Source organism: Neomonachus schauinslandi, chromosome 16 (assembly GCF_002201575.2).
Source record: "Neomonachus schauinslandi chromosome 16, ASM220157v2, whole genome shotgun sequence".
Lineage (NCBI taxonomy): Eukaryota > Metazoa > Chordata > Mammalia > Carnivora > Phocidae > Neomonachus > Neomonachus schauinslandi.
Genome location: NC_058418.1, coordinates 29,494,732 through 29,510,372, shown reverse-complemented (window position 1 = coordinate 29,510,372; position 15,641 = coordinate 29,494,732). Strand labels below are relative to the sequence as shown.

General features: G+C 37.5%; 1 protein-coding gene across 1 annotated transcript in view; it reads left to right on the top strand.

Moving 5' to 3' along the window:
* LOC110594163 (protein fantom) overlaps positions 1 to 15,641 on the top strand; it is an 83,836-nt gene that overhangs the window by 53,410 nt on the left and 14,785 nt on the right. The window contains exon 20 of the mRNA XM_044922057.1: positions 14,831 to 15,014. Coding sequence (XP_044777992.1) covers positions 14,831 to 15,014 — 184 coding nt within the window. The remainder of the gene's footprint in view (positions 1 to 14,830; positions 15,015 to 15,641) is intronic.

The window sequence follows — 15,641 nt, the reverse complement described above, 5'->3', positions numbered from 1 at the left end:
TTCCAGGGAAACAGAACCAGTAGGATATATATGTATAAATATGTACATATAAAGAAATTTAGTATAAGGAATTGAGTCACGTCGTTATGGAGACTGAGAAGTCCCAGGAACTGTATTCAGCAAGCTGGAGACCCAGAACGTCAGTGGTGTAGTTCCGGGCTGTTAAAACTAGGAGTGCCGATGGCATCAGTTCCAGCTAGAAAGCAAGCAGGCTGGAGACCTAAGAAGAGTCAGTGTTTCAGGTCAAGTTCAAAGTCAGGAAAAGACCATTGTTGCCTCTGAAGGCCATCAGGCAAGAGGAGTTCTCACCATTTTTGTTCTCTTCAGGTCTTCCGGCTGATTGGAGGAAGCCCCATCCACCTTAGGGAGGACAGTTTGCTTTACTCAGCCTACCAATTCAAATGTTAATCTTATCCAAAAACAGCCAGATGGACACACCTAGAATAATGTTTGACCAGAGGTCTGAAAATCTGGTGGTCCAGTCAAGTTGACAGATAAAATTAACTATCCGGGGTTCCCCGGGTGGCTCAGTCAGTTAAACACCAGACTCTTGGTTTCGGTTCAGGTCATGATCTCAGGGCTCCATGCTCAGTGGGGAGTCTACTTTCCCTCTCCCTCTACCTCTCCCCCTGCTCACACTCAGTGCTCGCTCGCTCTCTCTCAAATCAGTCAATCTTTAAAAAATTTGACGATCACATCATTTTATTAAGAACCGTCCATTCATTACATCAAGAGTAGTAAGCCTGCATGTTTGAATCAGACATTTTTTTCTCATGTGTCAATAGTTCTTCTGGAAGACTTTGCCTAACTCATCAAGATTTTTGAACACCTATATGATTTAGCCTTTTGAACATAAGACTATGAGAAATGAGATACTGAATCAGTCCTGGGGTTTTACTGAGGAATGTATTTATCTGGTCAAAGTACAAGCAACACTCATCCCTCTTGTAACACAGTGATTCCCAGGGATTCAGTGTCTGCAGTTTGTCATCCCTTCTCCTAAGGAAGTAAACACAGTATTCTCGTCCTGCCCTCAAGGAACGTCTTCATTAATTGGGAAGATGTGTTCATGAAAATTCAAGTAGTTATTCAGCTGTTAAATTACAATATAAAACAATGTCAGGTGACAGTACCAATAATTAATGTAATAGATATTTGAGGTAAAGAATACTTAGCTGTTTTCTGGCTCCCCTTCTCATTTTTCAAATGAATAAACTGAGCTCTTGAGAAATAAAGTGACTTGCTGATAATCTTGCCACTAATTAAGGAAGTTCAGGGGAAGGAGAAATTTGAAGTGACTTTTTAGTAGACTTTATGGAAGATATGCCCAGAGCTGGCCCATCTGCCCTCTTGTGGGCTTCATGTCTACTTTTTCTAATTTTAAGCTGACTTTCTCTGCTTTCCTTGTTTATTGCCCACAGATAGCCATACAAACATGCCCAGCCCCAAGGAGAAAAATCTAATTAGCCATGCCTAGCCTCTGGATTGGGTCCATCTTTATCAGTTCTATACCCTGATCCCTTTAGCTATGGTCAGTCACACAGTAAGAAGGGGTGTTCTGCTTTAACTGTGACATCTCAAAGATGCGTATATATGGCAGCAGAGAGAAAATTATGTGCACTTCTAGTGCAGGGGTGCCTATGTGTTTCAGAAGTCAAGAATACACTAACTAAAGCAGCCTTTTTATATACGAGGATAGAAGACTTTAGATACAAGCTAAACATTTTGGATTTTATCCAATAGATACTAGGGAGACATTGTAATGGTTAATTTTATTTTCTAAACATTGTATTCATCATTCAAAAGTAACTTTGAAAGTATAGGAAAATGTTATCTAAATTATAGCATCTTAGACCAAATGATTTTCAACTGGGGGGAGTGGGTATTTTGTCCCCCAGGGGACATTTGGCAATGTCTGGAGACATTCTGGATTGTCAGACTGGGAGGGACTGCTGACATCTAATAGGTCGGGGTTAGGGTTGCTGCCAAACATGCTACAATGCACAGGACTCACAGCAAAGAACTATCTGGCCTGAAATGTCAATAGTGCGGAGGCTGAGAAATCCTTCATTCAGTGGAACCATGTGTATTGGCAACATTGCTAGCATCTCAGTGGAATTGTTCAATGCCCTTGACTAAGACAGAATAAGGAACTTCGATTTAACAAAGATGTTTAGTGAAAGAGAACCATCCCTCTAAAATATCCAACTAGTTCTAATGTACACATCTATTTTTCCTTTAGAATAAACTGAGGTTTTTTTCTTCTTATTCCTAGGAAAGTAATTTGTGTTACTTTGCTACAGCCTGCTACAGTCTTGACTGCCATTCCAAATGTGATTTATTATAATGGTTTAAGATGCTTTCTCAAATGTGTGAATATCATTTAAACGAAGCAACTGCTGTAAGCAATGCTTTATGCCTCAGTTGCCCTTACTCACCTCCCACATGCTTTTAAAGATTCTACTTTTAGGAGAAAGTACTAACCAGTATTTTATGTTAATAGGTGATATTTAGTTGTGTTAAATTATTTACCAAATATGGGGGTGCCTGGTTGGCTCAGTCGTTAGGCGTCTGCCTTCGGCTCAGGTCATGATCCCAGGGTCCTGGCATCGAGCCCCACATCAGGCTCCCTGCTCCGCGGGAAGCCTGCTTCTCCTTCTTGCACTCCCCCTGCTTGTGTTCCCTCTCTCGTTGTGTCTCTCTCTGTCAAATAAATAAAATCTTTAATTAAAAAAGAAAAAAATTATTTACCAAATATGGTAAAATAGTTTAATCTGTAAACATAGGAGCAAACCTCAAGAGATCATCAAAATCATGAAATTTAGTGTTTTCTAGTGATTATACCAGTTTTTCTGTGTACTACTTTAATAGTCGTTCAATATGAGTCATGGAACCTTTTTTCTTTAAAGATCACAAAAGTAGTGCAAAGAACTCCTAAATGTACTTCACCCACATTCATCAGCTGTTACATTTCAGTACATTTGTCTATGATTTCTGTTGTCTCTCCTATATATGTGTATGTGCACCTATGTATGTATATATACACATTCTTGCATACATAATTATAATGAATCATTTCAGAGTTGCAGAAGTCATGCTCCCTTACCCTTAAATACTTCAGAATAATAATATAATACTATTATTTAATCAACAGTTCTCATTAAAATTTTGCCAGTTGTTCCAGTAGCATAATTTATAGCATTTGATTAATCTGGTCCAGGATCCAATCCAGATCGCACACTGTGTTTCGCTTTCCTGTCTCATTAGCCTCTGTAATCCATGATGATGGTTTCAGCCTTTCTTTATGTGGATTCTTTCAGATTAACATTTTTTAAGAATCCAGGTCATTTATATTGTAGAATACCTTCAATTTGGATTTATGTGATGTTTCCTCATATTAGATTCAGTTATATGTTTTGGTAGGAATACTACAAAAGCAGTACTACGTCCTTTCCAGTGCATCATGTCAGGAGGCACAGGATGTCATTCCGTCCAATTGTTGATGATGTTAACTTTCATCAAGGTGTTGTTATCAGAAAACCTTTTTTAAGCTTAAAAATCCTCGTGGCTCATTAGTTTCTTTCTTTACCTCTTCTTCAAGAACTGCTTCAGGTAGAAATCTCAGGACAGTGATACATGGCTTTCATCAGAAGGAAGGTATTACTGAATGGCTCTTATGTGCTAATAAGCACATCCTATGTAATATGTCCTTTCATGATCACAGTTCTGCATTCATTAGCATCTACTGTATGTCATAAAAGAAGGAGTCCCTGGCTTCAAAGAAGTCACAGTCTGCAGGGGAAACACAATCAATGCATAGTGGTTAGCGCTAGGAGAATGGAATGCACAGGGTGCTATGGGAGCATTCAGGCAGTTACCTAACAATGAGGGACCCTCATCAAGGCAGACTTCCTAAAGTCAGTGAAGCTTGAGCCAAGTGTTGAAGATGATTAGGAATTAGTAAGGGTCATGGAGGGATCATTATAGGTCAAAGAAATGATAACTTAAGAATTAGAGAGACTGGGGCGCCTGGGTGGCTCAGTCGGTTAAGTGGCTGCCTTCGGCTCAGGTCATGATCCCAGGGTCCTAGGATCGAGCCCCACATCAGGCTCCCTGCTCAGCAGAGAGCCTGCTTCTCCCTTCCCCTCTGCCTGCCACTCTACCTACTTGTGCTCTCTCTGTCAAATAAATAAATTAAAAAAAAAAAATCTTTAAAAAAAAAAAAGAATTAGAGAGACTGTGGAGCATGGCTCTTTCTGGGAATTCAGAATGGTCTTAGGATGGGCTACGTTATGGTACACCTGTGGAAGCTCAGGAGAATATGCTGAAAAGATAGGCATGTCCTGAGCATTAAGTCCTCTGTGTATCATCCTAGAAGGTTGAAGCCTATCCTGAAGTTCTATGAGCAGCCAATGAGGGCTTTTAAGGGAGGGGGAAGATCACTTACTCATTAAACAGATATTTAGCACTTGCTGCGTTCCAAGGTTTATTCTAGGCACTGAGAATATAGCAGTGAAGAGAAATAATCCTCTTGCTCTTAGGGAGTTCACACTCTTGAATCGCATTTTAAAAGAGCATGCTATCAATAATGTAAAGAATAGATTAGAGGCACAGAGACTAATTAAAAAGTAATTAGAGAACCCTACTCTGTGGTTATCCCCACTTGATAGATTTTTTTTTAATTGCCTCTACCCTATAATGTCACAAAAGTGAGACTAGAAGTAGTGTCCTAGATAAGTATCATTTATGCCAACTACACTGTGAATCTGAATTACCTGCTACACTGTGTAAACACTTTAAGATCACACAGTTTCTTTTTTTCATGATTCAGAATCTCACAGCTCCTTAGAAATGTTGATCCTTAAAAGAATCTAACAGATTTCCCAGGACTTAGACATATTACTTGGTTCTTCCTCTTCTCTCCGTGTCTGTGATGTATAATTAATCATGGATTACTTCATTTTGTTTCATTTCATTTACAACATTTATGAGCTTCACTTTGTCAGAGTGAAATGCTTGTCCCCTCCTTTTCTTTCCAAAGTGGCATAATTAGTGTTAGCATCTTTTTTAACAGGCTACATAAAGTTTAGTGGCCGGATTAAATCAAGTCATTAACATAATGTGCTACCCAATTTGCCCCTATCTCTCTTCGTTTGCAGGACATCAAAGTACCACAGAGCACCAGTGTAATTGGGCCTTGCTGGCCTGTCAGATTCCGTCAGCCTGATGACTGTGCTTCTACTAAAAAGCTTCTAGGCATGATAATTAAGGGGGGGAAGGGGGGAGCCTGAGAAATGTAAAACTTTGGACATTTCTCTATGAATATTTTATTAATTTGAATAATCAGAAGTTAACAGTATCAATTTGATGTATAATACATTGATTAAAAGCCTTGTTTTAGGTCCTTAAAATAGACATCAGGGCGCCTGGGTGGCTCAGTTGGTTAAGCGACTGCCTTCGGCTCAGGTCATGATCCTGGAGTCCCAGGATCGATTCCCGCATCGGGCTCCCTGCTCGGCAGGGAGTCTGCTTCTCCCTCTGACCCTCCTCCCTCTCATGCTCTCTGTCTCTCATTCTCTCTCTCTCAAATAAATAAATAAAATCTTTAAAAAAAAAAAAAGACATCAAAACCAAAAATTTGCATCTGCCATGATATTAAAAAAAAAGAATTAACAATCCTTCTTGCAAAGTATTTCTAGTTTTATCATTTAAGCAATGGAGCTTTCCATCTTCACAACGAAATGTATGGCCATCAATTTACAGATTTCTTAAAGTGCGCCCACAGGTAAGAATGGGAACTCACATGCTGAAAGAGCAATGGACTCTTCTGTGCATTGCATATTTACATCTGTCTCTGTTTCTACTAGTAGCAGTTTTATAAAAACTGCCATATTCAATTGGACTAAATTACAATTCCACCTAGAAACCAGGTCCTCTTGAACAATATGAGCTGGCATTACCAGGTGATTGCAGTAATGATCTTCAGCAAAATATGTTTTAAAGATTTGAAGGGCAAAGTGGCATAAAGCAACTCACTACTTTAAGAATTCATGTATTAAAAATTATTAAATCACTTCAGAATTAAATATGATATCCTATCCGTAGGTTAAATAAGTCCCTCCCAATACTTTACATATGGAAGCTTAACCTATATAGAGTAGGTTTTAAAATATATTTTAGGTAAAACCAGAAATGTTGAATTACTCTCCTGGTAGTAATTGCTTCCAAAACTCTTTTCTATGTTTTGCAACTTAATTATCTCTTACTAATATACTATGGACATCTTTCCAATAGCAGTATACTCCATTTCTTTTAACATATGCATAATATTCCTATTGCACAGCTGTACCATATTGATTTAAGCCCCTTTTGGTGGACCCTTAGGTTTCTACCAGTTTTTTCTAATACAAACATTTCTGCTTAAAATAACAATGGATAAAAATTCCTGCTTCCCCACATCATACCTTTGCCAAACTAATGGTTAAGAAATTATACCTCACTGATAATTTCATTACAAAGAAGCAAAAAAGGGGAAATATTTGTATATACATACATACTTATTTTTATATGAGCATAAAGACACAACATTTAGGTTTATGTAAGCAAAGAAAATGTCTGAAAGTATGTAATCCGAACACCATTAGTAGTATCTCTGAGACATGGGTCAGGGCAGGGGTCAGAAAACTATGGTCCAGGGCGCCTGGGTGGCTCAGTTGGTTAAGCGACTGCCTTCGGCTCAGGTCATAATCCTGGAGTCCCGGGATCGAGTCCCGCATCGGGCTCCCTGCTCGGCAGGGAGTCTGCTTCTCCCTCTCCCACTCCCCATTTGTGTTCCCTCTCTCGCTGTGTCTTTCTCTGTCAAATAAATAAAATCTTAAAAAAAAAAAAAAAGAAAACTATGGTCCATGTGTCAAACCCAGCCCTCTACCTGTTTTTGTAAATAAAGTTTTATTGGAACACAGCCACACCCATCACATATAAATATGTATTGTCTATGCTCTACACTCACTGTACAAGAGCTGAGTATTTGCAACAGAGACCCTATGACCTGCAATGCAAAAGAATATTGGCAATCTGACCCTTTACAGCAAAAAATTGCCAACCCCTGAGTTAGGAGGAAACAAGGAACTTTTATACTTTACTTTTTAGGATTTATATTGTTGGATTATTTTTAACGATGAGTGTAGACTGCTTCTAGAGTGTAAATAATTTGTAAGCTAATTCTGTACTAAAATGTTAAATAATAACTAAAAAACAGTTTAATATGAATATTATAGAAGCTTTTTTTTTTTTAAGATTTTATTTATTTATTTGACAGAGAGAGACATAGCGAGAGAGGGAACACAAGCAGGGGGAGTAGGAGAGGGAGAAGCAGGCTTCCCCGCGGAGTAGGGAGCCCGATGCGGGGCTCGATCCCAGGACCCTGGGATCACGACCTGAGCCGAAGGCAGATGCTTAACGACAGCCACCCAGGCGCCCCAGAAGCTTTTTTTTTTAATACTTTATTTATTTATTTATTTGGTAGCAAGCACAAGCAGGGGGGAGGGGCAGAGGGAGATGCAGACTCCACGCTGAGCCGGGAGCCAGTGGGGCTCCATCCCTGGACCCTGGGATCATGACCTGAGCCAAAGGCAGACGCTTAACCACCTGAGCCACCCTGTAGAAGCTTTTTAATAAGTATCTTAGAAAGGGTCAACAAATGTAGGTTGAATTTTTTTTTTGGTTTAGAGCAGTGATTCTCAAAATTTGGTCCCCAGACCAGCAGCATCAGCATCACCTGAGAACTTGTGAGGATGCAAATTCTTGGACCCCACCCCAGACCTCTGAATCAGAAACTCAGAGACTGGGTCCCAGCAATCTGTGTGTCATCAAGCCTTTCAGGTCATTCTGGGGTATGCTAGAGTTTGAGAACAATTTGAGGGAAAAGCGGTGCTTCTCACTGTGACTGCACACTAGGATCACCTAGAGAGCATTTTTAAATGCCAGGGCCCGGCTCCATCCGGATCAGCTAAATCCGAATTTTGTTTAAAGCTCCCCCGGTGATACTAATGGGCAGCCAAAATTGAGAACCACTGTACTATAACATCTGTTTTCAATGATGGTGAAAATGGAATGGCATATCAAAATCCCCTGAAATTGAGGGTAATTTTTAAAATTCTCTCCTTCCTTCACATTATTGCCATAGTCAGCCACAGTTAATGATGGAAATGTGTCATATCCCTCGGGTATATTAGGACAGGAAAAAATATTCCAGCCATTGCTTTAGAACATGTGGTAACAAGCTTCTGTAATTTGCTGACCCATTATAGATGCAGTAATTTACATGGTGTATAAGGGAGACCATGAAAATATTCTAAAAATAAGCACTCTTAACCCTAGCACCATTTTTATCTCCATCACTGAAGTTTTCAATATTTATCACATTTGTTCAGTATAGGTCTTTCACAGAACCAATGAGAAAAGATAGGTTACTGCCACAGATGAAAGCTGGGGTTTTTTTGGTTTTGTTTGTTGAAAACGTTGTTAACTTCACAGTTTGGGTTTCTCTTCACTCTTATTTCTCCAAAGAGCAATTATTTTAAGAAACCAAAAACTTTTCAGTCAAAACACGTGTGAAGAGTGGATATGATTCCTAATAAGAGGAAGTTCTGGAGCCTAGTGTGAGTTGAGTTTTAAAAAAAAAAAAAAAAAATTTTTTTTAAAGTTCTGTGATGACTCTGCCCACCCCCAGCCCGAAGAAGAGAAATTCTAAGAATCATCATTAAGCAGTATGCACTCCTACCCTACTTACATACGGCTCTGCCAGTACCAGTGAGTTTGACTTTTTGAACCAACTATTTTGAGCTTTTTTTAGAGCTCACCCCAAATAAAATTTTGCTCTTAAAGGGCATAGATATAGATCATCACCTTCCATTACCATTTTGTATCTATCATTTCACTGTAAAGTACCAAGTTCTACCTACTGTGGCTCCTAAGAGGTAGGCTTTGTTTGTATTTATTTACACACAAACACACCCCACACATTTTTATGGTGATAAATATAATACTCATGTAAATTCATGTAACGATTTGAGGAGTAATTTGAATTTCTCATCTCTCTCACTTAGCAGTTCTTCTGAAAGAATCACTCACATACACAGGAAAACATAAAGGGATAGACAATGCGATATTGTTTGTAATAGCAAAAAATTGTGAACAACTCAGTTGTTTATCAGTAAAAAAAAATAAGTGGACTATAGGTTATATATGCCATATAAATGGAATTCTGTATAACAATTAGTATGAATGAATTAGATTTTAATTATAAACATGAATAAATCTCTAAATAGAGTATTGAGTGAAAAAAACACAAGTTGCAAAATGATTAATAGAGGATGATACCACTAATATAAAATGTAAAAACAGAAAGCAATACTATATGTTGTTTATGGAAATAGACATATGTTGCAGAAAACATACCAGCATGTTTGGGAGTGATACACATCACCTTCAGGATACTGGTTTCCTCTGGGGGAATGAGGAAGGAGAGAAAGGAACTAGGAGGTGGGGTCTTTACCTGCACCTGAAATGTTTTATTTCTTCAGTAACAACAAAAAAGTTTGAATCAGATACAGCAAAATGGTAACATTTGTTTAAGATGTTGAGTCCTTGAATATGCCAAATTATTTTCTGTACTTTGTAATTTTACAGAAATGCTTATTCACTGTAGAGATTTAAAATGAAATAAAATTCATAGGTAATCTCACCAGAGTTAGAGTTAAATCTAATTGATACAAGTTGTAAAACCTTTATCATAGGCCATTCTCAGTTAAGGAATACTATGTTTAAGGGCTGTCAAGTATAATTAATTTTTTTTAAAGATTTTATTGATTTATTTGACACAGAGAGAGAGACAGCTAGAGAGGGAACACAAGCAGGGGGAGCGGGAGAAGCAGGCTCCTGGCTGAGCAGGGAGCCCGATGCGGGGCTCGATCCCAGGATGCTGGGATCATGACCTGAGCCAAAGGCAGACGCCTAACGACTGAGCCACCCAGGCGCCCCAAGTATAATTAATTTTTAGGAGCCTAACATTTCAACTCCAATGTGGCTGTTCTGATGGTGGAAACAAAGGAAGAATTCAGCATGATCCTCTGAAGTAAAACAAAAAATTTAAGCAAACCAATAAAAGCTTAAGTAAATACTATAGAAATATATGGCCTAAAAAGTGAATTAGCGTCAGTCAGGAAAGCAATAGTGGAATTGAGCCAAAATCATGAGAACTATAACTTTTTTTCTCTGGGACTAATACTAGCTGTCATCACATTTCTAGATCATTCAATCACATAATATGTAGTGTCCATCTATACAGACAACTAAAAATAAGTTGCTTGCAGTTCATATTTGAGTGACTTCTACTACCTCTGTTCACCACAATCAGAATTTTTAAATGCTCTTTTTATATGCTGACGTCAACATCTTGCTAACTAGGGAAGTTAATAGGGCAGTTGGTGAAGGAGACAAAAAAAAAGTAACATCATACTTAGTAACAAACGTCCACACATATAGAAAAGAAAACGGGAGGGGCGCCTGGGTGGCTCAGTTGGTTAAGTGTCGGATTCTTGATTTCGGCTCAGGGTCATGAAATGGAGGCCCGAGGTCGAGTCTGAGGAGATTTTCTTTCTCCCTCCCCGACCTGTGGCCCCACACCCTTCGTGGGAGCTCTCTCTCAAAAAAAAGGAAACAGGAAAGCCCTACAGCCTATACCGTATGGTAAACATACTATACGTGAAGGCTATTGGTGCCCTGCCGAAGTACACCCGTCATGTTCTAGTGATTCTGAACAGACAGTATTATGCATCTATCTGCAGAGGCTTCGCTTTAGTCATTTGAACATTGTTATCCCTTCCAAGTCTCCTATTGGAACTTTTTTCATTGTTTTATTATGAAAAATTTCAAACATACAGAAAAGTTGAAATAATAGTAACCTACCATCTCAATTCCACAATATTGACCTGTCTTTGAAATACTCTTATTTAACTAAAATCTAGAACAGCAAGATTTCTGTATATTTTTCAACAGTTTTTCATCACCAGCTTACCAAACACGGGAGACACAATAAATATTTGTTAAAAGAGAAAACACTAATAATTGCAGCTTCACCTATCTCTGGCAATATATAAAAGATATTCAGCCTCCCTTAACTCTGTATCTTTAACTGATTATTGAGAGCCTACTATGTGCCAGATAGGATGTTAAATAGCAGAAGATTATTAAGATAGAGTTCTGGCCTCCAGGAGCTCACAGTCTCCAGAGAGAGGCAGATAGATAAAGAAATCTATGCAGCATAATGTGACTGAAAACTGCAGGGAGGGTCCGTCCAGTGGAGGAACCAGCTTGCTCTTGAAGATGAGTGATGCTATCATAAAAGGACAGCATGTATGGCCCAGGGCCTAAAATAAGTAGAATTTTGTCTGATAGAGAAGGTTTTCCATGCAAAGCCTGAGCTATATAAACAGCACACCACTGGTCCGGGAAAATGGCTAGAGTATAGGTTAATTGTTTTCAAGCAGGAAGGTGATACCTGATTGGTTTTTAGAGAGAGAATTCAGCCAGGAGAAGAGTAGTTGTGGCTGCAGACAAGGGATCAAGGGCAAGAGTGCCTCACCTCTTTTACAGCCCTGAGAGTAGATCCACTTTGTTTCTGAGTGTGTACTACATACCACACCAGTGATACCACATGCAAGATAATAGTCCCTGTATCACTGAGCTGATAGTCTCGTACCATCCATCTGCTTACAGTTCTGCAACCAATTATCTTTTATGATTCCCTCTGATTTCTCCCTTGTTAGTCTATCAAACTGCATTCTAATACTAGGAAGCTGTTGAATTAGTTCTTCCCCCAAGATCAGATGAGAACCTAAAGAAATTTCTCTAGAGATAAAAATGAGAAAAGAAACCATATCCTGTTTTGTCTTTATCTCCCTAGTAGCTGATACAATGTTGAAATATCATAAGCTTTCAATAATTTGATGAATCATTGAGATATTTAGGAAGTAAAATGAACAGGAATAGGTAATCTGTAGGATGTGGTGGGTATGAAAAATGGGGATGGCACAAGTGGCTCCATGGTCGCCTGGTTGTAGGTGACCAGGTAGATGGCAGTGTCACCTGAGATAGGAAGCTCCAGAGGATGAATGAGCTTGGGGGAGAGGAGGGAATTTGAGTTCATTTCTGACACTAAGTTGGAGTTGTCAGTTATGCAGTTGAAGTGCTTCCTAATCTTCAAAATCTTTATATATAATCTAGTTGAACTTTTGATTCACAGAGGCAAGAACACGACCAGAACTGTTCCAATGTTGAAAAATAAATTGGCTAGCCCGGTAGCCAAAATGTATCATGTTTGGAAAATTCTTTATTCAGAGTGTGTTTCCCTAAATATATACGGTTTGGAACGTATCCCCTTTTTGATGTATTTTAAGTTGATTCATGTAGCATAAAAAGAACAAAGAAATGATAACTAATAAATTCTGTCCATAATATTAGAGAACTTAGAAGGACATAGGATAGAGGTAATGAGGTTGGGGTGGGGGGGGCAGGTAGATAACAACAACAAAAAACTGGACCAGAAAGGAGGTGATACCATGTGAGGAATTTTAAAGCTCTTTTATTTATTTGAATAATACAGTGGGTTTTCTTTTGGTTTGTTTGGTATTGATGTTTTGGTTTGTTTCTTTGGCTGTAATCTACTTTCATTTAGAATTGTATTTTTATATATAGTCTTATTTAACAACCTGAATACATTCTTACAATAATGCAAGTTTTCATATGGGAACTATATACTTAATATATTATTAATAAAATAACCAGTTAAGTAAATTTGATTCCCCTACTATTTAAAAGTTCATTTGCCTCTTCGTTGGATTCTATGATAAACAACTTTAAATTCTTCTTTTCACAATGTAGAAATAACCATGTATATGCCTCTTTTGCCTTTTTTATGGCTAATTTCCTTTAATTCTTTTGTGCAGAAACGAACAGGAATGTTTTATAAGAAGTTATTGTTACAACAATTCTGAGTTTTTCAAATTACAAGTCATGTAAAAGGCTTAATCGTGCTGCATTTGAAGCAGAATTATAAAATGGGTGTTCGTGTGTGGTATTTTGACAACCATCATACGTTTTAAGGAAAAAATAGTATCACTTAAAATATTTTCTTTACCATGTTAGTCTTCGGCAAGCAGAGAAGGGCTTTTCTGAAGTGAGGTTAGACAATGGAGCCAACTTCATTTTTTATGCACGTGAACGGAGAGGGCTTGAGGTTATTAGTTGAAACCGAGTAACCTTTCCAGGCTTTCATCTCTTTCTTTTCAAATTTGAATATGAAAAGCATATTCAAGTCAAAGACCATCACTTTAATGACATTTGGCAGTCATTTGATTTATTAGGTTTTAGAAAAAATTTTCCTTTAAATATTTCATCATACTATGCTAATCCTAGTAATATTGCCAGCTGCAGCCTTGTACCTGTATTAGTGGAGACAGAATGGTGTGGAATTTTCTCTGTCATCCTAGTAAAATTTCCATGAATCTACTGAATAATAAAATAACCTTATTGAAATATTCAGATTTGGGTTTTTAGTTAAAGTGTCTTAGAATACATAATAAAAGAAAATGTCTTTTGAAAGAATGGGGTAAAATTACTTCATCAAATATTGAGGGGGTTTGACATCAATAGAAATAGTTCTTTATGGGGATATTTTTACAATAAGATAGTTATGCTTTTCAGTTTGATTAATTATATTATATGCTTTGAAATATCTAAGTAATCACTGTGTTGAATTTGCACACTGATTTATGTTTGACAGTAAGTTCCTAAAAGTTGGTCTTATAGACAGGTCTTAGTTTCAGGATTTTCTAATTATTATTTGAAATTATATAATTTACAGTAGCATGCTTCTGAATTTAGTAAGGAGGGATTTAGGAAAAGGGAATGAAGCACAAATTTAAAATGGTAAAAACAAATATTTAAGCGAGGAGTTGTCTTGGTGTGATCTAATGTTTAAGTCATAGTCTGTTGTTTGTTTTAAATCATTACTCAAGGAAACATATACGGCTTGTTTAATAATGTCTGTGACACCAAAATCTATTAAGTAAGGATTGAAATGAAAATTACACAGTAAAAGAAATATATTTTTAGTTGTTAATTGGGTAAAAATGAGATAAAAAATGAATTCCAAGGAAATATGTGGTAAATTAGAATAACAGTTTTGTTCCTTTTGTTTGAAAACAGTACTTATTGAGTGAAATATGCTATGGCAGAATATATAAGAGGATGAACTATAGTTTCTGCTCTAGTTAATATGGATTCATATAGCTACATTTATTAGCATAATGGCTGTAAAGTATTCAACAGGCTTTGATCTCTGAATAACCGAAACTTTCTCAGGTACTGTAGATTAAATAAAAGCAGTGATAAACATGTACTTCATTACATAGTTTGAAATAAGGCCAACTGATACTTGTCATTCTGAAAGCAGTCGGAGATGAAGATCTCATAATCTTCGCCCCTGATAGACTACTAGTGGGGTATTTATAGCCTCAAATGTAAATCAGGAGACTATTGCCATGACACTGTTAACTTCAAACCCTGGGGCATTAGAATCTCATTCTGTCTCTCTCTGTCGTGAATAATCTATCATGTGTAACTATACAGTAGTGTACAATGCGTTCCAAAAAAGAAACCCATTGGCCTTTATGTTTTATTTAAAATTGATAGTGAAAAAGAGGAAAGGAGTTTTTGCTCATTTGTTTTATGTTTCTTTGTTGTTTTTGTTGTTGTTGTTTTTAATCAGCCATCAGAAAAAATTCGGATTGAGATCATAGCTCTAAGCCTTAATGATTCTCGAGTAACTGCAGATGACGCTATCCAGCGGCTGTTCGTTGAATGCAGATTCTACAGTCTTCCTGCTGAAGAGACACCTGTGTCACTTCCAAAACCCAAGAGTGGGCAGTGGGTCTACTATAATTATAGCAATGGTATGTATGGTTCCTTTATAATACAGACTTTCATTTTGTCTTAATCTGTGAAGGTAGTTGCAGGAACAAGGAAAAAGTATAATTCTCTAATGTTCACATAAAGTCATGGAAGTCTCATCAGAATGGATTAATAAAAGTCAAACCTGTAGCATAAGGATTAAGAAATTAAATTTGAAGTAATACTAAAGAGAAAACAAAAAACGGTAGGAAAACAATGTCTCTCGACATTCCTGCTATATTATAGTATCAGTAGAAAAAATGTCACCTAGGTCTACAATTGAATTGAATCAAAAAGTACAATATTTCACAGGGAGGAAAAAGTACTAGCTTTTTAATCATATGATTCACACAATTCAGTGACCTAATTTTTTTCCACCCTTCTGATCAGTGTCAGCACATGGATGTTTTTGCAATATACGTATACATCTTTCCCAGTGTCTGTATGTTCAGGATTTTAGTTGAGTGACATGAATTCTTAGAATACCTTTTCATGATTTAGCCCACACGTGCACTGATAGCTGCAGGCAGGTTTTCTCTTTGAGGGCTTTATCTATCAGCTAGTTGACATCTAAGTCAGACCCAACTGGTACCCTGTAAGTTCTTCGATCAGCCAACTTTAAGATGTTT